The sequence below is a fragment of the Nomia melanderi genome, chromosome 5 (assembly GCF_051020985.1).
Source record: "Nomia melanderi isolate GNS246 chromosome 5, iyNomMela1, whole genome shotgun sequence".
NCBI classification, from domain to species: Eukaryota; Metazoa; Arthropoda; class Insecta; order Hymenoptera; family Halictidae; genus Nomia; species Nomia melanderi.
Genome location: NC_135003.1, coordinates 16,857,080 through 16,880,491, shown reverse-complemented (window position 1 = coordinate 16,880,491; position 23,412 = coordinate 16,857,080). Strand labels below are relative to the sequence as shown.

General features: G+C 42.0%; 1 protein-coding gene across 5 annotated transcripts in view; it reads left to right on the top strand.

The window, feature by feature from the left end:
• The window catches only part of CCAP-R (Crustacean cardioactive peptide receptor), a 79,207-nt gene that overhangs the window by 40,779 nt on the left and 15,016 nt on the right, over positions 1 to 23,412 (top strand). For all 5 annotated transcript variants that reach the window (XM_031970882.2, XM_031970884.2, XM_031970881.2 and 2 more), the window contains exon 3: positions 19,003 to 19,138. In XM_031970882.2, the coding sequence (XP_031826742.2) occupies positions 19,003 to 19,138 (136 nt within the window). The remainder of the gene's footprint in view (positions 1 to 19,002; positions 19,139 to 23,412) is intronic.

Below are 23,412 nucleotides of genomic sequence, written 5' to 3'. Positions count from 1 at the left end.
AAAATGTCTCCGTACACGATCCTCTTGCTCGCTTGTGTCCTTTTATTACATTGTAACACGCGAAACGTCCGATTTTGGTTGATCAGCACTTTAAGTTCCATTTTAGCGAAAAACGTGGCAATTCTTGGACATATTTTTGTACACCGCCCGCGTTGCTCCGCTTGGAAAATGTGTCTGTATACGATCCCCTTGTCCATTTGTATCCTTTTGTTACATTGTAACACATGAAATGTCCGATTTTGCTTGATCAGCACTTGAAGATCTGTTTTAACGAAGAACGTGGCAATTTTTAGACATATTTTCTATCTAACTTCGCAGACATTCCTTTGTTCGATCGAAAGAGGCCAATTTTGCTCCGCGACAATGCTCGACCAGGTGTGTCACGAGTAACGGTGCGAATGTTGAACACGTTGAACTATGAAGCTTCATCTCGTATTCGACGGATCTATCGTCGACGGATGTTCGCTTTTTTAAACCTTCAAGTCGCTTCTTCGGAGAGAAAACCTTCAAGTTAAACTATTGATTAATACTAGAACGCAGGATGTTTAAAAACGAAATGAAAAAACTAGAAAATTGTTGAAACGTGTAGAATCCAGTGATCATTTCGATTAAAAATATTGATCACTAAAGAACTTCTCTTCATTACAAGGTAATCCCAAAAATCCTACAGTGCGAATTCTTAGCTAATTGCTTAATTTTAGCGCTAGTTTCAGTGTAAAAAACCATTGTATCACATTCGAACGTAATTTTACGCCTTCTCGAACACTGAGCATTATTCCAATATATCGGAGTTCGTTCGTCGCCAATTAATATCCACAATTAGAGCAATTACTCCGCGAATAAAACGTGTACACTTCGCCGAGCGGCTGCATAATTTTCCGCGAGCCTTCCATTGAAATCAATTCGCCAGAATTGGCGCCGCTCTCACTCGTTTAACGCTGCAATGTTATTTCATTAATTCTACACGCCTCGCGTTGATTATGAATCGTTCCAATGCTAATGCTAATTGTGATTCGATCCGTGTGTATTACAAGTACTAATACGGAGAACTTTGAAGTCGCGCGGCGAATGATCGATCATTTTCGATCGTCCGTACCGTTGTCGTTTCTATATTTATTCGTTTATTTATATAATTGAATGAGCACAACGGAAATTGAAAAGAATCCACATTATTCGTTGAAACACGATTGTCGCTATTTCATCGAATTTTTCGGTCTTTGATCTATTTCGGTCGCCGTAATTCAAATCCGCGATGGATGAAATTGGAAATCAAATTGAACCAGACGCAATCATTGGGCTGAATTAAATCCCGTTCTCGGGGGGATCGGATTTAAATTTTATTTAACACAACACGTGCACCATTTATTTGACGTCGCCAATAATATTTGCCGAACAGTAATACCGACGCCGCGTTCCGCCATTCGTTTTTCAATTTCCTCGCTTCCCGATACGCAGTTTGGCGTTAAGCTTTATTTAACGCAAAATAATCCACCGCAAACCTTTCAGAGGGAAATATATCATCTCTGATACATTATTTCCTCTGCTGTTAACTTTTCCATATAACAGTAACGCAGCTAACATACGGGTTAAACGAACCGCCTCTAAAAGCAACAAGTCGTACAAATTGATCAAGCTTCGAATACCATTGTTATTAGCAGAGAATCATCAGAAACTGGTAAATTAGTACTATCACCAGAAGCTAAGAGATTAGTGAAACTAGAAATCAGCATTACTACTAGAAAAATAGAAACGAATGCACTGGTGAATATTTTATTACCTTGACAAACTAATTAGAAATTACCGAAACAGAGGATCTCATTATTATTAGCAGAAAATCATCGGAAACTGGTAAATTAGTACTATCACCAGAATCTAAGGGATTAGTAAAACGATGAATCAGTATTACTATCAGAAAATAAATAGAAATTAATGCACCAGTGAATATTTTATTACCTTGATAGACTAATTAGAAATGACCTAAACAGAGGATCTCACTATTATTAGCAGAAAATCATCAGAAACTGGTAAATCAGTACTATCACCAGAAGCTAATTAGAAATTAGTGAAACGACGAATAAGAATTACTACTGAATATCCTTATTACCTTGAAAGAATATCAGTTCGAGTCTCCGAGTTTCGAAATTTTAACAAATCCCAGCGACATACTTCCCCAACGAACTGCATCAACTTTTCGTGTTCATGATTGAGCAACAACATGGCTCGTTCCAGCAGGAGCTCGAGGGCAAGGATACCGCGTAATTGGATTTCCAATCAGCGGATTGGATTAAAGTACATTAAAAGATACCCGTCGACCGGTATCCGTGTCTCTAATACGCCGCTGATTAATCGATCGTACATCCGGTCGGCATGACGGCGCTGTCTCGAATTCCAATTCATCATGCGGCAAGAGTATCACTGGCCAGGACCCGAGTAATTCATACGACCACACACGGCCGCCGTTATAACGAGTCGATTTATATGTTTGTCCGTTGAATTTTAAAAGAACTCGCGAACATCGAGCCCGCCACGGGCTTAGTGTCCTTTTTATGTCAAAGAAATTGGGTTCGTCTGATAAGTCATAGGGAAAATTCAGGTTCAACCCTCTGCACTCGAAAGTTTTTCACTAGAAATGTTCAACGTTTTCCGGTAAGATGTAGACGACGTTGTTTGAAATCCATTTTATTCGAATATTTCACATATCGATGCATTATATACAGTTCGATATTCAATATAAAATTTTATAATTTTACTATATCAAATCAAGTGGTGACTGAGAGTCACCTCTTAAGTGCGAAATTAAGTTTGTGTAAAAAATGGGTGACATGGCAGTCGAAGTGTTAACCCTTTGCACTCGAGAGCTGATACTTACCACCTGATTTCACACTGTAACACTATAAAATTTGATATTTAATATTACACCTTATATAACGCATCAATTTGAGAAATATTGAAATAAAATAGCTTTATTCTTCAATGCACATGTGATTTTTCTTCGAGTCAGTTTCACAAAATGTCGTCGTTACCTCATCAGAAAATGTTGAAATATTTCTAGTCTAGAACTTCCGAGTGCAAAGGGTTGAAACCGATGGATGTTCGAGAACCGGTTCGAAGCGGAAGATGAATCTCTCGGAGGATGTTGCTTGAAGGATGTTCCTCGAAGATCTCGATCCTGCTCGAAAGATATCGCAGGATAATCCGCAAGTGTTTCTAATACCCTTGCGCATAGGACGCCAGCTGCGACGGAGAAGCATATTTCGCTGTATCGATTAACCGCGGCGTCATTGTGTCCTTAGGCTGGTATCTAATTCCCCTAATCGCCTGATCCACTATCCTCTATTACGTAGCATTCTGAAGCCGCAACACGCCGGAGGATTAAATTGTTCGTAAATTATTCAGGTCAGATTGTTCGGGGATAGAAAGTTGAAGGACTACGAGATCACAACACTGCCGGCGTCCGATTGCCAACGTTATCATTGGCAGATTACAATACCACTGTAGTATCGTGGTTTTAAGACAGCAGGACAGCGAGTGTTTTAAGGATCATAACAGAGAAAGGGACTCGTGGAGACCAGGCCCAAGGGTTGCTGGGTTTTTTCCAAAAGATACGTAAGTGAGGATGATGAGTGGTGGTAAGAGTGGGGTGTGTTTGAGAATTTGTTGGAAGTATGAGTAAGAATGCTTGTGGGGGAGAGAATGATTGTTAAGTGATGGCGAGAGTTTTTAGAGTTGCGTTGACTTGAGAAGTTTCTATTTATTTGTATTCTATTCGATTATTTATTCCTATGCTTTTTTTACATAAAACATATATAAAATACCATTAATACCACGCTACGTCAACGTACTCTCCACTGGTGTATCAACAGGTACATGATCTACTCCGATAGATTTCATATTGCGTCGCTGTGGACACTAAAATCGAGCACGATCGCAGAGATACGCGATAAGCGTTTACGCGATGATTACCGATATTTTATTGCACACGCGAAGTGGACATAATCCAAATATCACGTTACGCGGATCATCTCTTCCGAAACGAATCGCGTTTCACACATGCTGCGTGGAATTTCGATATAATTGAATCGTGACGCAGTATATGTAGGATAGAGGAGGGTTTCATCGATCAATTAGAAATATTTTTTGAAGGTAGGGCACGTGGAAATTTTCCTGATTTATGCATAGAGAAAATATCTGATATTTAATGGTCAACTTAAACAACCAATAAAATCTGATATTTAATGTTCAAATTTGTTCCTTGGTGTACTTGTGATTTCGAGTTAGTTTCAAAGAATGTCTTTGTCTGGTCAAAAAATGTCAAATATTTCTAGTGAGAAACTTCAGAGTGCAAAGGGTTAAATAAGTATTGAAGAATTCTGAGAACCTAGAGTTCACGATTGACGTTCGATTATTATTAAATCGAGTCTTAACGTATCATGAGTAGCTAATTGCAGAGCAACGGCGAAAGTTCTAGTGGAATTAATCCTCGTCCCACCATAGTTAATCAGCAATGGTAGCAAGTGTCCCGCTAGTAGAAAATGGCGGTGTAATATGCGCGATCCAATTGGCGGAGGGAAGTTTCGCGTGCAATGTTATCCACGCCTTTCACAGGTGGAGGCTCACCTGGCCGCGTGCACGCTTGCGTGCGCGTTTTCTCGTCAACTAGAGCTGTCACCTAGAAAATCGTTGAGTTGTCTAATCGCAATGGATAATCAGTTGTTTCGTTACCTCGGTGAACTGTCAGGAAATCATAAATTGCATCAGACATCGTGCGATTACCGTGTAACCATCAAAACTCGTACAACTATCATGTAATTAGCAAGATTCGTGTAATTATCGTGGAATTATCAAAATTATACGTCTGTCGTGATGTCTCATGAGATATCCCGGTGAAGGCACTACCTATCGCGAAATGACAGGTAGTCAGAAGCTGCGTTATCTCAATAAATCATGAGGAGAACGTAAATTACCCGGATTATCGTGTAACCACTGTAATCATCGAAACTCGCGTAACTGTCGCGAACTCGTACTTTGCTGAGTAAACACTCGTCAGAACTCCTGTGGAGTCGGAACAGAGTTCTTAGTAAAGCAGAGACTACAAAGTCAAGATTCTGCAATCTTAATGATTACCCTATTGTCTCTCTGATATCTCGTTAAACATAATTCGCTTCGTTTGACGCATCACCAAGAAAATTCACGTTTCTCTGAAAAAACCGATGTCACTCGAATTCAGGTAACATGGCAGTTAAAACTGCTTTCTTAGTAAAGCAGAAACTACAAAGTCAAGATTCTATAATCTTAATGATCACCCTACCGTCTCTCTGATATCTCATTAATCATAATTCGCTTCGAAAATTCACGTTTGTCTCTGAAAAAACCGGTGTCACTCGAATTCAGGTAACATGGCAGTTAAAACATTCAGATGTTCTGGTAAACGTATCGCCTCCGTTTTAAACGGAAAGTCAGAAGACTTCTTTCCGGCGTTGGTATGATTGTTTACGCAACTCCCCGCGGTTTCCGTCTAATTTCGCGGCGGAATTAAAGCGGGGACTCGATTTCTCGAGGCGATACAAGATCGAGACGACGGTTGTCCCAGATGGCTCGGTTTCTAATGGCGTGCTTTTCCGTTCGTGAATAGACTTCGTCAGCGCAGTAGCGAAACTTATCTACGGCTTTCTTTCCCGCGGCTGTCGCGTGGGAATCGACGGTGAGTCTTAATTTCACCGAGATTCGAACGGACACCGTGAACCCATTCCAGCCGGAACTTTTCCGTCTGGTTTCTTTTACTTTCGCTGCTGTTTATCTGCGCAAGCTCAATCTTGATTATCATTGTCACGGTTATTTACTGCTGCGATCGACGCGTGGATCGCCTGTTTATCGGGCGAGCTATGGCCCTTGACCCCTTGCACTCCGAAGTTTTTCACTAGAAATATTTCAACATTTTCTGATGAAGACGATATTTTGTAAAACCAGCTCGACGAGAAATTCACGCGAATCGGCGGACAAAGCTATTTTACAATATTTCTCAGATCGATGCATTGTATGAAGTATAATATTAAATATCAAACTTTATAGCTTCATTGTAGGAAATCGAGTGGTGACTCGTTAAGTCAGTTTGAAAGAATGTCGTTGGTATTTGATTAAAAAATCTTTCTTTATTAAATAAGTTTAAAAGAGATTAGAAGTGTTTCTAACGAAAAACTTCTGGAGCGCAAAGGGCTAAAGAACGAACCCCATGGAAGACCAGGGTTTAGAGGTAGCGGTCCAAGGGGTGGTTCTACTCGTCGAATCCTTCGGAATACATTCGCCGGAGGGAAAGCAGCCGACAACGTTTCCGATCGGAGGATTAGGGACCGGCGACCCGGTGCCTCCTCTCGAACAGCAAATTACCTTTCAGCCATCGGAGAGGAAATATCGTCGAATCGACGGAAAAACGAAGACCAAGGTCAGCGTAACTGCCTCGCCGCCCTTCCTACCCTTTTCTTCTTTTCTCTTGACGAATCTGTGCCACGTGTGCGTATTTCCATCGAAAGGAGAAGAGGAACATTCCTCTCGAGCAGTGTCAGACCAAATCGCTTTCGGATAGTCGATCGAAGAAAACGGCAACGAACGAAACCCATCGACCTGTCAATTAACCCCTTAACGTGCACGCTCGAGTTAATTCGAGCGCGCTGAACAGGCCAAACTGTGAAAATAACAATGCGAAAGCAAAGAAAAATCGTTTTATTGATATCTATCATTTACATGGGATTGTAAGCTATAACGCTTATTTATTCGAGAATAAAATATAGCCTTTTTCCATGGAACGAAAGCGCAGTATATCGAAATTGATTTTTTTTGGCCGGTTTTTTTAAAAAAAACTGCGTTAAGGGGTTAACGAGAGAGATGGTTTTCATTTTAAAATGTTTGTATGGAATATATGGACTTTTAATTGCGATCGGTAAACATTTATCTGATGTATATGGAATTTTATTTAGATTAACTGTGTACTCTGTTGTTTAATCAGTTAATTGTGTTTGACGAGTATACACGTAAAGCTTGACATGATACTAATTCTTTATGAATTCTTTATTTTTTCATATAAATATGTGATTCTTCTTTGTTTCGCTTTGATCTTTCATTAAAATACTCTACGTTTTTCCAACTAAATTCCACAGTTAACTGGTTAAGTGACTGTTTAGTGGTTCGACAGAATAGATTATACGTGAATGTATTTAATTGAACATTTAATTAGCATAGTTTAAGACTTCTTTGAATGAGATTGTTGTATGGAGGACTGTGATCAATGGTTTTATGAAATATTTCTGTGCGATGCGTTGACTGTTAATTATTTCAGGTAAATATTCATTTGCACGGTTCGAGTTTTCTCGAAATCAACGTCTCTCTTATTTAAATTACTGTTTGCTGCTGTTACGAAGTAGTTTCGAGTAGTATGTTGACTGTTAATTATTTCGGGTAAATGTTTACTCGACCCGACTTGAATTCCCTGTAAACTACGATTTCTTTCTCGATATTTCTTCTTTTCCTCTCGATGCAAGAACGTCCGCGTCGAAAATGGAACTCGACGATACTCGTGTTTTCCAGGTGACCGCGGCGGATTGCACTTCCGCATTTCCTACGAAGCCTTTTTATACCCGGCGGCCGTGGTTTCGCGATATTGGAATATCAATATCAACCCGCGTGTCGATCTCTTTGTCGCTTTATTCCGCGCAGCGCGCGCTTCCCACCGAAACGAAACCAGACATGTTCAATATAGGTTTCCTCTCTGTTCCGCTTTCGAATGTTACAAAACTTTTATATTCAAACCAATAAAATTCACAGTGATTGACACTAGATACGCGGACGTTCATCCGACAGTTTATTCTATTCGTTTTAGAACTCCACGTGAAATTGTAGCTCCGAAGCTAGAGTCAACTATTCGCAAAATTCCGTAAATCGAAATCGACAAGAAGTAAACTAAATCTAGTTCCCAAATTACTAAGTAATGTTTAAAAAATTGTATAATGCTTCGAAATGTGAAACATCGAGTTACTTTCAAAGAATATCGTCATCATAAATTTGTACCTTCAAAACTAGAATGAACTATTCACAAAATTTCACGAATCGCAATCGACATAAACAAAACTACGTTTAATTCCTAAATTACTAAGTAATATTTAAAAAATTCTATGATATCTCGATACGTGAGACATCGAGTTACTTTCAAAGACTATCGTGTTCGTTAAAAAATGTTCAAAATTTCTACTGAGAAACTTCCGAGTGCAAGGAGTTAACTAATTAATATATGATTTATCTTCTCCCACCAAATGTTCCATACATTTCAAACAATCATTCCTAAATCAGCAGTACTAATTGAACCGGAGTCGTTTGCTAACAAGAAAACCGCACGTACGTTTCCCTGTGCCTAAATTTCGATCGTAGGCTGCACAATTGCTAGGTCAGAGTCGGCTTACACGGCAAAGGGCTGAAAGGGGATGAAATTGTACATCGTGGAACGATATTGCGGCCGTTCCGTGCTTTCCATTGGTCTGTCCGCACCGGAGATTCATTAGTTCGCTCGCTGCGTGTGCGCGCCGGTTCGTTTCCGCGTCGATAACAGTCCGATTATTATTCACGCGTGACCGGAAATCGCGCGAACACCGGTACGAAAACCACGCGAAACTCGGCAGTGATTTATGCAGACACAGGAAATCGAACAGAACCACTAAGCGACTCGCAGCGATGTCAGTCTCAGGAACGAAACGGCGAACGCTTCTCCCGATGGGCGAGGGAAATATTTTCGGCGCTGGATACTGTATACTTTCTAGGACACTCTTCCATTAGCATGCATCAACTTCACGTATACTCGGAATATTCTAGATCCATTAAAAACGAGCATCGTTAACATAAAAGTCAATATTAGAGAAGATCGATTTAATCCAGAATATTCCAATGGCTTCAACATTTATCAAAACGCGCTCGCGCGTCGTTCGTCTATCGCACGCGTTCGTTCATCGATACGTCCATTCTCACACTCGAATACATCCATTCCGAAACGTACACGAGAATCAGTCCATATCCTCGGTGCATCAGAAAATCCGGAAAGCAGGATTCGCGTGAAACGCAACTTCTACATCGAGCGCGCCTTTCGCGATACTAATTCCCGATGGAATTCATGGGAGGATAGAACCCTCCACTCGACAATTCGATCATCCGGGTTATCGATGAACTCCACGCTGCCAGAATAACGCGATAACGCGAACGCGAGCTACCGGCAGCGAAAATTGATGGGTCGCGATCGGTTTCGCGCGGATCTTTGAGACCTGTCGACGCGTGGAAGGCGTCGGTTACCTGCGAGCGCCAGTTGCTTGATGAAAAAGTCCATCCGCGTTTTCCGCCGCTTGCCCCATAAGAGGCCGATCAGCACCGCGATGTTGCCCACGACTGTCATCGCGAACAACAGCCACAAGACGGTGAACTGTTCCGTCTGCAACAGAAGAGAGAACATATTTTGAACACACTTTTAAAGAGAGAAACAAAGAATTACACGTTTATGTGAAAAAATCAAGAATTCATCGCTGAAAGAATTAGTATAATGTCAAGCTTTACGTGTATACTCGTCAAACAGTTAACTGGTTAATATTCAATCTTCACGATGGATATATTGAAGGCAGTATTGTAGTATCTAGAATTTTTAGCGTAGGTTAAGGTATTTTTAAGAAGAGTGAATGTAAGAATACTATAAAAACGGATTGGAGTTGTTGGTAGATTACAAAATCATCTGGAGTGCTAAGTGTTAAAATACGCTTGCAAATCGAAAGGAAGATCAGATGCCGTTAGAAAACGTGGAGAAAGGTGGACGTGCTCGAACACTTCTCAGTCCCGAACGAACGAACGAACGAACGAACGGCCACTCTGTACCCTCCTTAACGAGATAATGATTCCGGCACGCAGCCGCTCGCCCGCGTCTACACCATAAAGAACGTCCACCATCTTAGCAACGACGCGAACGTATATTTTTGTCTCTTATTTCTTATTGCCGACGATAAAAAGACCCGGCCAATTTCATCGGTGAACTCCGGATAGTCAAATTATTGCGAACCGTGGCCCAACGCGGACCCGTTTTCTTTAATATTCATTAATAACACCGTTGCTCGAAAGTTTGCGATCCATTTACCGCGAGGCTGGTAGGGATCGCAGTCTTTTTTAATGGGAAGCCTGAGTTACCGATTGACGACGAGGTGGTAAGTATTGGTGTCTTAATAGGGGAAAGGAAGCACGCTGACAGTTATGTAGTTTGATCATCGTAAAGTTGTACCTGTTGCTCGGTGATGTGAGATTATAGGTTTAGGGAGAGATGCGACTAGGTTACGGAAAATTTCATTGTTCATTCGTTAACTTTGTCTTTGTTATAGTTCGAGAGGGTTTATTCCGAGATGCGATGCTTCGGATTCTATGAACTGTTTGTGAAGCTTGATTCACAGAGAGATAAGTCTCAGATTCTAAAACTCTGAAACATTCTTTGCTTCGAAATTTCGAGTCACCGAAGATGCAAAGTCTCGAATTCTAGAAATTCTAAACATTCTTTGCTTCTAAATTTCGAGTCACCGAAGATTCAAAGTCTCGAATTCTAAAACTTTGAAACATTCTTTGCTTCGAAATTTCGGGTCACTAAAGGTGCAAAGTTTCGAATTCTAAAACTTTGAAACATTCTTTGCTTCGAAATTTCGGGTCACTAAAGGTGCAAAGTTTCGAATTCTAAAACTTCGAAATATTCTTTGCTTCTAAATTTCGAGACCGTAAGGATTATAAAGCTTCGAATTCTAAGGACCATTTGTTTCTAAATGTCGAGTCACTAAAGATGCAAGCTTACAAATTCTAAAACTCCATTCTTCATTCCTAAGTTTCGAGTGACAAAAACACACAAGCTTACAATTGCTAAAACTTCATTCTTCGTTCCAAGGTCCCAAGCGAGAGAGAGAGAGAGAGAGAGAGAGCAAAGACGCGAATCCACGAGCCGAGGAGCACGTTCCGCCTGGGAATTTCGATATTTCGAGTAACTCATCAGTGCATTACGCATTTGTACTACAATTTCGTAAACACCCCATTTATCGCGGCTGTTCCCGGCTGGATTAAGTGGGTTAATGTCGCCTCTAAACCACGGGCCGACTTTCTTTCGCCGCGCGACACGTACCCGCCGCGGAACGAGCCACTAAATCAACGTCCGCTCTCCTCTCTTTTTCTTTCTCCTCGCTGGGCCGCGAAATTACGCGCGGCAATACGGCCGGGCGCGTCGTAAACCATTCAGAACCACGAAATCGCTAATTCGCCTGGCGAGAGCCGGCTGGCTCCGGAGAACGAAGGGATCCCGTTTAAAGGACACTTCGTCATCGCCGATGCGCCGTTATTGATCGTTAAACGTTTAACCGTTCGAGAGTGCGAGCATTACAGCTGTTTGTTCACGGGATAATTGAAAAAACGACGATTACAAGCAACTGTAACAGTTCGATCGCTAGTCAGCGCTGCGAAATTCGTCTCCCAACGCTGCGCTTCCTGGAATCTTTCGATCGAAACTGCTGGGAAAAATTCCTCTCCGTTTTCTTGATAAAAGTAGAACTAGACAATAACGATACTCAAAATGTGTATATTTTAATATATCGTATCATTATAAATTCACACGAAGATAGGAATCTCGCGACAGATTCATAGCGTTCCTAATTAACCCCTTGCACTCGACAGTTTCTCCAGATATTCATTGACTTCTAACGAATCACTGATTCAACCATAGAACTATTCCAATATTCTGATTACATCGTACAGAATATGTTATCAGATATGGTATATTTGTTGTTAATCGCCTCCCGAATACAAAGGATTAACTTTACAGAAATCTCTAGTCTTCCCTTCATCTCGGAATCTTAACGATTCTACTGAATTTCGTTCTAGTTTTCGATATAATCAATATATCCGCGATATCTCGAAGAACGGAGAAGAACAAAGAAGAACAAAGGAAACTGCTAAACGTACAAAATGACCCGATAATCCGCGTTCTCCCCGGTTCGCCCCAAATTAGCCGGACACGTTATCGGCCCGTTTTACCGGCTCGCCGTCCCTGTTTACGCGGCGTCACGATTTAGCGGGGCGCGACGATGAATATTATAGTGTCACTGCAGTATAGATAATGGAAAGGTGGATCTCGATTAATCGGGAGCTAGGAATCATTACGTGTTCTTCGCGCAGTTCGAGTAACGAACATTCCAAGCGCGTGCAAGTTCGTGGCGCGCTAATTAAGACGGAGCTGCGATCGCCGATTACAAATGCACGAACGATCGGAACCAGCTTTGCCCCAGAAACCGAGAATAACACACTTAACGAACAATAAATATTGATCCCAGAATGGAATATGCATCGAAGATCCTGCACCGGTCCTGCGGGCAAATTGGATGGCATTGTAATTACAGCGAATCCTCGTCGACGCTGAGGGAGCGTTTTGAATATTTAGATTGGAACGTCAGGAGTATTTGGACAGCTTGCGACAATACTTTTACACTAGCGACCAGTCGGGAATTAAATTTCGGCGGATTCCCGCCGTCGGAAAATTGATTGAACGGGAAAAACATTTATCTCGGATGGTTGCGCTGACTTCTTGTCTTGTGGTATCGTGTCGGACTTTCGATGACGATCTCAAATCGAATTGGACGGGTCTAAATACCATTTACTTCGTTCCAATGCGAATGAAACATTAATTTTCTAGTATCAATGGTTGATCTTTAATTCCCTCGATCTAACAATCTCAAATTATTTACTTCGTTCCAATGCGAATGAAACATTAATTTTCTAGTATCAATCTTTAAATCGCTTCCTTTGATAATAAATTAATATGTTTTATTGTAGTAATATATTAGCATATTTTACTTGTAGCGGAAAACACGATGAAATGAAAAGGGTTAATGACTTAGACGACAGTCTCTTGAGTCGGACTATTATTTAATTACTTCGATATCAGTTTCTAATTGTTTTCGCCGATAAAGTAATTTCATCGCGCACAGTTACAAAGGAAATTACAGGACAGGGCCGTTAACTTCCGAATTAAAGATAATTTCTGGGACGGCTACGGCTTTGCGCGAAGGAAATTAAGGAGCAAGCTCGTTAACTGGTCGCGCTTTCATCTTGGAACCGAGAGGACGCTCCGTTAATTTCTGTAACGAAATGAGGATGCAAATGCTGCAGATACGATGAACGGATCAAACTCGGCGTGTCTTTCGCTCGACTCTTCTCTTTGAGCCGAATTCTACCCGTTAACCGTGGGACACGAAATTAGCCATTGCTGTTCACCCAAGTTCCCTAACTGGTTTCGCGATAAGTTAAGATTTCATCTGTAGTTCGGGACGCGATATTCAATTTTCGAAACTAGACACACTGCCACGTCAGACGATACCGTGCCGATGAATAATTGATCGATGATTATATTCAATCAACGGACTATTCAAGAGTTTACAAACTAAGTACACGCACTCTGATCTTCAATCACTGATCAATGAAAACAAATTAAATAGAAGCTCGACACGCTTGTAACCGTTTGACGAGTGCATAGAAAATTCATATCGATACACACAAACCGAACTACATTCAATTCCTAAATTGCTAAGTGACATTAAAAAAAGATTCCATAATTTTTCAGCACTTTTGCCGAGGACTGTCCACGAATTCCCCGGCGTCTCCCTTCCCAACAATTGTCCGTCACGCGAATCACGCCTCCCACGCGTCGAAGCGAAAAGAAGATACTCGAAATAATGCCGAAAATATCGGGAGACACGTCGGACGCGATCTACCGATCTAAATATACAGCCTCCGCCGCAGACCGTGCGTCCCCTTCCTGCTCGGCCGCCATTCACGGGGGCGTCTCGTTCCGCGAGATTAACCCCCTGCACTCGGAAGTATTTCGTTGGAAATACTTAACATCGTTGAGCATTAACCAGACGCAGACGATATTTTTCTTAACTCAACTCAAAGAGAAATCGCAAGTGAATCGAGAAACAAAGGTTTTTTATCCGAATATTTCGCACAACGAAGCATTATACACAGTTCGACGTTGAATATGAAATATTAGTTTCACTGCGTCAAATCAAATGGTGACTGAGAGTCATCGAGTGCGAAGGGTTAACACTATTTCCACCGAAGGTGTCAACCTTTAGGAATTTTCACAAAATTATTCTATCGACTTAACCATTCTCCCTCAATTCAATGTCGGACATTCTATGGTCGTCGGAGAACTCAAAAAGCCAATTCAGAATATACATTAATTACTAGAGCAAGCACAGAACGATAGAATTAACCCTTCGCGACGAAGATCGTTGAAAGTATAGGAAACCTTCTGATTCTGCTAAATTAAACATTCAATGCTTAAATCATAGAGAATAATGAAATTGTACTGATTTCTCCCTGTTCGAATAGCTGAGTCATTTGCTTGTAATTTATTATTTATTAATTTATTTTTTAACGCAAAGGGTTAATTAATACAAGAACCTAAAAGTTCCAAAGGATTTCAATACTCCGCTAAGTACATTCCTCAAACTTCTAACAAAACCATATTCTCAAAAAACCATCGATCTCCAAAGCAACAACAGCTGAGTGAAAATCACGTACACAAAACTACAATCCGATAAGGCTGAATAACAATAAAACCATACTTCGAAAGGTCCGATCGAGAAGTAGCTTATTCCGACTACGAGCCCGAACTTTTCAGCCGAAAATTCGGCAGCGTTCTGTATCAAGTCGCTCGCAGGCTGTGCTCGATCCGCAAAACCTCGAGGCCAATACGTATTCCCCTTATCGCGATCGTTCCTGTCGTTTGTAAGGCGATAAAGGGGAGGACGTCGGGGACGGGGGGTGACGGTTCCGGATTAAGCCGATCGCGAGCGGTCGCAAAGAACTCGCGACGAGTATCGGCGGTGCGGGATATCCGGGATAGCACCTCTGCGACTGTCCTCTCCATTCTGTTTCGTTCTTGCGCGGCCGTAATCACGCCCGGTCCCGGTTCCATTCTCCACGACGAAATTCAATGGAACGTGAAGCTGTACGGCTGCCCCGGCAGAAAAACTTTCCCGGGGATACATGGTATTGGATGCGTAACGAGGGAACCAGGGTCGAAGTTTTTTGCAGCCGGCGTCGGCTACTCGATTCGTATGTATGGAATTGGTATACGCTCTAGCGAACTTTTCTGTTTTTTCACTCGGTTGAAATTAAGTTGAGCGCCAGTTGTACGGATCGAGGAGGATGGAATACAAATTTTATGGATGTATCTTTTCCGAAATTGCAATCGAGTCGGCGAATGAAGTTCAATCGACAGAGCTCGTAATAAAATCCCTGACAAGGTAGAAGAAGACTTTGCGTCTCTATAATAATTCATAGTCCGGTAACAATCAATTTTCGAAGTTTTTTGCAGCCGGCATCGACTCCATGATTCATATGTATAGAATTGGTATACGCATACAGAAGTGGTTAATCAGCAGACGAGAGAAAATGATACTATCTAATCCGACTGTTACCACGCGTTGCCATTGCTATCCACTGAAACAATGCTCCAAATTTCCCATGGAGCCACGTTAATAAAGTAAGTTCCGGCCGTCCCCGGTAAACGAACGAAAAGCGCGCCGACGGATATTACACGGCGCAAACGAGCGCGCCGAAAAGTTTCCCGGCGAACGTGTCAGCGGCAGCCGTCGCTCGAAAGTGAAATTTCCATCTAAATGAAAGGATAAATGCACGGCCGAAAGTATCTGCCGATGGGACGGGGAATTGGGAACCGGCGGAGCTTGTTATTTAAGTTGAGCCGCGACGCCGGCCGACTTCCAGGGGAAGAACGGGGTGAAAGTGATCGTCGCTGGGGGTGGCGCTCGTCGCCGCGAAAAATCTGATGAGACGGGCTCTCCTCGTCGCCGGAAATTGGGATCAAAAGTCGACCGTTGAACCCCCCTTACTTACGTGGCCGAGCGAGCCCACGGCGACGCGCGAAACGGCCAGCGCCGATGAGCTTTCCGTCGCGACAGCTTAATTATTTTCAGACGAAGCTTCGTCGCGATAAACGGGTTTATTAATTCTCTTCCTCGTTCCCCCGTAATTGAGAAATTCCGGCCTGCAACGTACATTTCAGTCGATCGAACGGTTTTCCGTGCGGTTTTTCGAGCGCGTTCGGATATTATGTTACGGCGGAAGTGGAAGGTCCATGGGGTTCCTCGAAAGCGATTCGATGTCTGGAAATTGAAATTATAGTTTGATGTAGGTTCTCGATTGTGGAAGGACTACTGCGTTTAGGAGATTATAAATTTCTGTGTAATTTGTTGTAATAGCAACTATATTACGAGATCGTGGAAGGACTACTGCGTTTAGAATATTGTAAATTTCTGTGTAATTTGATGGTTGCAAGAGAATCTGTGTTACGAGTCGATCGAAATTTTGGAACATAGGTTACGAGTTTCTATAGGAAGATTTGGAGACGTCAATTTGGAGCTGTTACAGTGACGATTTCTAAGTGTATCGTTAGAAGTGAACTTTAGGCAGGTCGGATGCGGACGGAAATCGAGGATCCCCGCCGACTTCCGCTCTCTTCGAGTCTCTTCAGAAATTGAATTCCGTCTGCCGCATTCTCGGTTCGCAATGATGTTTCGACTGGGGGCGTGCTTTCGACTTCGCTGAAAGATGCGCGCATAGTTCGTAATCGTTCGCCATTTCCCTGTTGTCGAACGCATAGGGAAACGGTCGTGTACTGTGGCATTTAGTCGCGCAAATATCTTCCGCCATAAAATTCGCGTGATTTCACTGGTATTCTCATTATTCCTATGCACGCGTCGTGAAGTACATTCTCCGCCTGTTCGTGAATTAAAGAAGAATGCGACGAATGTGAATTTGTTCTCGTTAAAAGTGAAACTGAAGCCGCTCGTTCGGTAATAATCATGTTTGTCGAACAGCTATTTCATTTTCGCGCGCAATTCTCTGTTCTTCGCTGGTAACAGTGATTTACGAGTTGTAAACAGTTCTTAGCAACTTTCGTTTTATTCCCTAAATTACCACGAACGTCGAAGTATTAACACTGAAGTAGAACGTAATTATAATACTTCGTTGCTTCGAAATTGCACGCAATCGAGTCAGCGAATGAAGTTCAACGGATTTCGAATATTTTATACATCGACAGATCTCATAATAAAATCCCTGACAAGGTAGAAGACTTTACAACAATTCACAGTCTGGTAACGACAATTAATTTCCCTCGTGAAATTAGATTGCACGAATGACATTCAATAAATAGTGGAATTACTTTCATCCTCGACAGCGCTCGAACAATTATTCCGCTCGTTTAATCGTTTAATTGCCCGTTGATTAAGGTTATTCCGGTAGAAAGGCGAATCATCGGAAACAAAGGTTGACCAAACGAGAATTTTAATAACCGACCGCTTTGCTGATTAACTGCTCGCGATCGGGGAAACAAACTGAATGTTCCACGTTCGGGATTCCTGCCTCTCGTCGGGAGCATTCTTTGATCCCTTTGTTCGAGCTCGATAGGAGGCGACTCGTCGCGATTGTTTCGAGCTCCCGTTGCCAAGGAAGAGTCGCACAATGAATCCCAAGTGTTCGCGAGCAATAGATACCGCCGCGTCTAATTAATTCTCTTGATTATTCCGAATATATTCGAGCACAGACATTCTTTACCGGTCGACGTTCAATTAAAATATTTCCGCGCTTGAAAAGGTCACCGTAGATTTCTGCAATTAACCTTTTTCTAACTTCCTTTTAAATAGTGGAAAGTTATTTTGTATGTACACGCTGAGAACGTAGAGTACAGCGCACATTTTTTGATTGTTCCATAAAATAAAGTGATCATTTTGATTAGATATGTGTGTAATGTATAACAGTTCCTCTAAAAAACTAACTTCTAAATTTAGTATCGCTCAGAATCACTGTTATCGCTGCAAATCGTGCGAAGGATCTTGATCTCGCGACGTGTCTTCGAAAATCAGATGATTCTTCCAACGTTTAGCATCGCAGGAAATTATCGTCGAGACGTCAACTGCACGTCACGGAATTACAGTTCCGATCATCAAGGATTTCGCTCGATTTCATTCGATTTCATTCGGCGCCGTTCAATTCCATTCGAAGCTCGGTATAAACTGTTTCCTCGCGAGTCGATCCTTCGCGCAGTAAAAGAGGCCATTAAAACGGACGCGGATCAATCGCGTAGTTGCAGCGCGTGGCCGTAGATTTTATCGCGTTGCATCTTGTTACAGAATAAAGCGCGGAATCTCGGGGCGCGCACAATGCTCTGCGGCGCCGAGCGAAACGATATTGTTACAGGTACACCGTGCACTCGAGCGGATATTTCATTCTGCATTCATTTGCACGAGACTGTTATATTACATTTAATAAAAAGAAAAGGTAACGACACGATTCTCTGAAAAGAAATTCTATCGTACCAGTCGGAAAGCTTTTCTAAATAAATCCGAGAGCGTGTAAAAGCTCCGAGCGTCTATCGATCGTTTATTTAGTTAGCAACAGAATCCCCCTGGTCACTCGCGATAGGATGTCCCTCCTTCCAAAGAAAACGTTCGCCCAAAAATCGTTTACTTCGATTCCTCGGTGATACGCGCTCGGTTAAATGTTATCATCCCTTTCACGCGTTGCTTCTGTAGTTCAATTTACGATAGCTCTTGTGTGCTTTGTTGACACAACGAGATGGCCCATGGAACTATTGACAATCCGGTAAATATTGACAGACCGATAAAAATAAGTCAATAAAGAAATCGAAGAGAATGATAATTTGACAAGCTTCTCTGTTCCACGCTAGATTTACCGACATTTTATCCATCGTGAAGATTGAATATTAACACCAGTTAACTGTTTCACGAGTATACACGTAAAGCCTGACATTATACTAATTCTTTCAGCGATGAATTCTTGATTTTTTCACATAAACGTGTAATTCTTTGTTTCTCTCTTTAAAAGTGTGTTCAAAATATGTTCTCTCTTCTGTTGCAGACGGAACAGTTCACCGTCTTGTGGCTGTTGTTCGCGATGATAGTCGTGGGCAACATCGCGGTGCTGATCGGCCTCTTATGGGGCAAGCGGCGGAAAACGCGGATGGACTTTTTCATCAAGCAACTGGCGCTCGCAGGTAACCGACGCCTTCCACGCGTCGACAGGTCTCAAAGATCCGCGCGAAACCGATCGCGACCCATCAATTTTCGCTGCCGGTAGCTCGCGTTCGCGTTATCGCGTTATTCTGGCAGCGTGGAGTTCATCGATAACCCGGATGATCGAATTGTCGAGTGAAGGGTTCTATCCTCCCATGAATTCCATCGGGAATTAGTATCGCGAAAGGCGCGCTCGATGTAGAAGTTGCGTTTCACGCGAATCCTGCTTTCCGGATTTTCTGATGCACCGAGGATATGGACTGATTCTCGTGTACGTTTCGGAATGGATGTATTCGAGTGTGAGAATGGACGTATCGATGAACGAACGCGTGCGATAGACGAACGACGCGCGAGCGCGTTTTGATAAATGTTGAAGCCATTGGAATGTTCTGGATTAAATCGATCTTCTCTAATATTGACTTTTATGTTAACGATGCTCGTTTTTAATGGATCTAGAATATTCCGAGTATACGTGAAGTTGATGCATGCTAATGGAAGAGTGTTCTAGAAAGTGTGCGAGAAATTGAGAGCATCCGAGTGAATAAATATTGTGCCTGGTTTGATTTGGGTTGATTATTTTATTGTTAGTCGCGAAGAAAACATACTGTTTTAATAAAACATTCTCTTTCTGCTACAGTTTTAAATGAAAAATTATAGATGTAGGATGAAACGTGAATTTGAAATGATTGATGAACGCGAGGAGTCATTTTCCACGTGAATTTCGCGTTACATTGGGATTTACAGCGCGCGATGAAGGAATGTATAACGACACGAGATAGAAAAGAGTAATACGAAATTTGTATTCAGTTGATTCGATGCATCGTTGGGGTTAATGAATCGGGAAATTTACATATGAAGCGGATATCCAGTTACCGGGGTATCTGTATCACTCGTTCAAGCGTGGAAATGTCACGCGGCGGCTTCGGGAGAATAAAATAATTAACGAAGCCCCCCGAAAGGGGAGCAGAGCGGCGACTAATTAATAAAAACCGAATGGCGTCTCTATTGAAATCGAAATTAAGTGACCGAGTAATTGAAGTGGCAGAAAGTTTAATTCACCGTTATAACGGCCTGGCTGCGCGCTGCTGCGCCTGATTCATGGCGAGGGTATAGGCACCGGGCTTGATTTAACTACCACTGTGACTAACTTCAATTACCGTATTGTGTCGAACTTCTGACGTGCGCGGTACGGATCGCCGGAATAAGAACAGCGGCATATTTCACTTGATTTTAGCTTTGAAATTGCGAAAGTTAGCGGATTAACAGATTGTCAGGAACTGAATGGCCGAAACTTTAAACGGCCAAATTAACGGATAACGAAGAAGCGAATGGCTGGAGCTTTGAAAAATCGAATGATAGAATTAGGAAGATGTGAATGGTCGAAGCTTTGAAAAACCAAATGATAGAATTACGAGGAACTGATGGCCAGAGCTTTAAAGGGTGAAATTATCGAATTACGAAGAATTGAATGGCCAAAGCTTTGAAAAACCAAATGATAAAATTGCAAAGAACTGAATGACCAAAGCTTTGAAAGTTCAAATTATCGAATTACGAAGAACTGATGGTCAAAGCTTTGAAGAACCAAATGATAGAATTACGAAGAACTGAATGGCCGAAGGTTTAAAAGGTCAAATCATCGAACTACGAAGAACTAAATCGCCAAAGCTTGAAAAGACCAAACGATCGAATTACAAGAAACTAACTGACCAAAACTGTAAAAATCAAATCGTCGGATTATCAGATAATCAAATACAAAATTATTCCCACCAATAGAATTAGTTTTCCCACGAATCCTTCATACTATACAAAATCTAACGAGCATTAACGAAGAAAATGCCGCTGCAAGACGTTGATTGCGCCAAAGGCTCTTTACAACATACATAATCACATAAATATTGAATTTAGACTCAACTATGGTGTAATCGATATTCGCCTGAGTGCATAACGTCTCGAGACGTCTCGGAACGTTTTCCCTTTGTACATTCCTTTTGTTCCGTGCTCCCGTATAGGGTTTCCCCTGTCGAGTGGAGGCAAAGACGAAGATGCGGTCGTAACTTCGCAATGCTCTTTGCGTCTTACCGCGTTCTCGAAGCGCTCCGCAACCGCTGGCCTCCTCTTGTACATATTCCTCGAATAAAATCTTGCCAGGATTTCTACGGGTAATCCTCGGAAAAATCGCGCAGTCAGCTATTTTTCTTGCTTGCGTTCTTTGTCTACAGTGCCTCTTACTTATCGTATTTCCACGAAGAAACAACAACGAGCCTTGGAAATATTTATGAAACCGTCTAAGACACTGATATCTCCTTTGCCGCTAACGAGCACTCGTTAAAGCGAAGTTGACGTTCAATTTTACAATAGCTGCGCGTTTCATTTGCGTTATTCTTGACGCATTGTCAAACGTTCCTGCGTGAATTAGCAAGTGGCGCGTTGAACTTCGTTTGAATTGAACAATTTTGATGATAATCGATAAAATGATAGTGATTCTTTTAATTATACTGTCAAGAATTGCGATGGTACTGTCCATAGACGATATCTTTTCACTTCAATGAATTGAAAGCGCAAGTGCAGCAAGAGGACATGGAGCACAGTTCGACAGTCTCGTGGAATAAGTGGAATGAGAATGAATGAGACAGACAGTTCTCCGAGCATTCAGGATCGACGCGGGCTTCAAAGAGATGCGTCAAATATAAACATGCAATAAAGCATCAATTTCATTCACTTCGGTCACTTATTTTATTTTCCGAGCGTATCTGTTGCGCAAGAAAGACATATTAATTTAATTACCATTAGTACTATTACTAATTACTATATTTTCAAATTCTTCCATCGCTCCAAAAATAATTTCACTTCGGTTCTCAGTTTATTTAATTTTCAAAATAATTATCAGAGTGCATCAGAAAATCCAACTACAGAATCTTCCATCGCTCCAAAAATAACGTCACTTCGATACTCAATTTATTTCAATTTCAAAATAATTATCAGAGTGCATCCGATAATCCAACTACAGAATCTTCCATCGTTCCAAAAATAACGTCACTTCGATACTCAATTTATTTCATGTTCCAAACATTGCTGCAATAGACACACGTTATTTTACCACTATCATTCTCCCTTAAAATTCCAAATAATTAGAATTCATCAGAAACTCCAACTACAGAATCGTCTGTTATTCCAAAAATAACGTCACCTCGGTACCTAAACTTGAGTAACACCTTCCGCGACTCACACGGTCCAGTGTCGCGTGTAAAAAGCAATTCATCCGCGTGAAATGGCAAGGAAACGCGAAACTGTGCCGTCGCGCGTCGGCATCCCCTGCATTCCCGCGATTACACACGGAACGTTGCACCGTTTCGCTTTTTTCTTGGACGTTTCTAACGCTCCTTCCGGCGGGAAAATAACGAGCCCTCCGCCGGACGCGATAAAACGGAAATCGCCGTGGCCCGGGCGCAATACGCTCGCGATATCCTCTTCGTCCGCTCCTCTCCTCGTTCCCTTTCTCGGTTACGCGGTCGGTTCTCCTTGTTTTCTCTCTCATTTGGCCGGATCGATTTTTACGCTGCCCGTTCCTCGCGGGAGCAGCCCGATACATCGGGGCGCGATCGCGCGTTCGATGGATTTTAAGGTCCCTGCACATTATGGCACGTATCGCTGATACAAGTATCGACGCCATGTTTCACGGAACACGGACAGTTTCCAGGCGGCTGCTCGTTATGAGACGTATTGCTGATGCATCGACATCTGCTCTCGAGACTCCTGCGTTTGTTCGAGATATATTCTGTTTCTTTATGTTATTCACGCGTCGTGGTACGTGTCGCTGATAGGTGCATCGGTACCTGGGTTTCACGATTCTATGCATGAGTGGCGATGCAACTTGCATTCGAAGGAAATTGGAGATTTGGGAGTCAGGAGCGTGGGTCCAATGTTCTTTTAGTTTTCTTTTTGGGCAATTTGCAGTGTACGAAGAGTATTATTGAAATTAAGACTGAATTAGAAGAGGAGACATCAGGAAATGAATCGTTAGATCGAGATAAACTGAGAAATCGAAAATGCAGAGGCAAGAGGTGGAAAATTCTTCTAGTCTATCATTCTTTATTATTTCCAATAATCAAAGATTCTGTTATTAAAGACACTCGAATTAGAAGAGAAGACATCAGGAAATTAATCGTTAAATCGAGATAAAATGATGAAATCGAAAATGTAGAAGTAAGCTAAAATTCTAGAGGCAACATTCTTCTAGCCTATCATTCTTTATTAT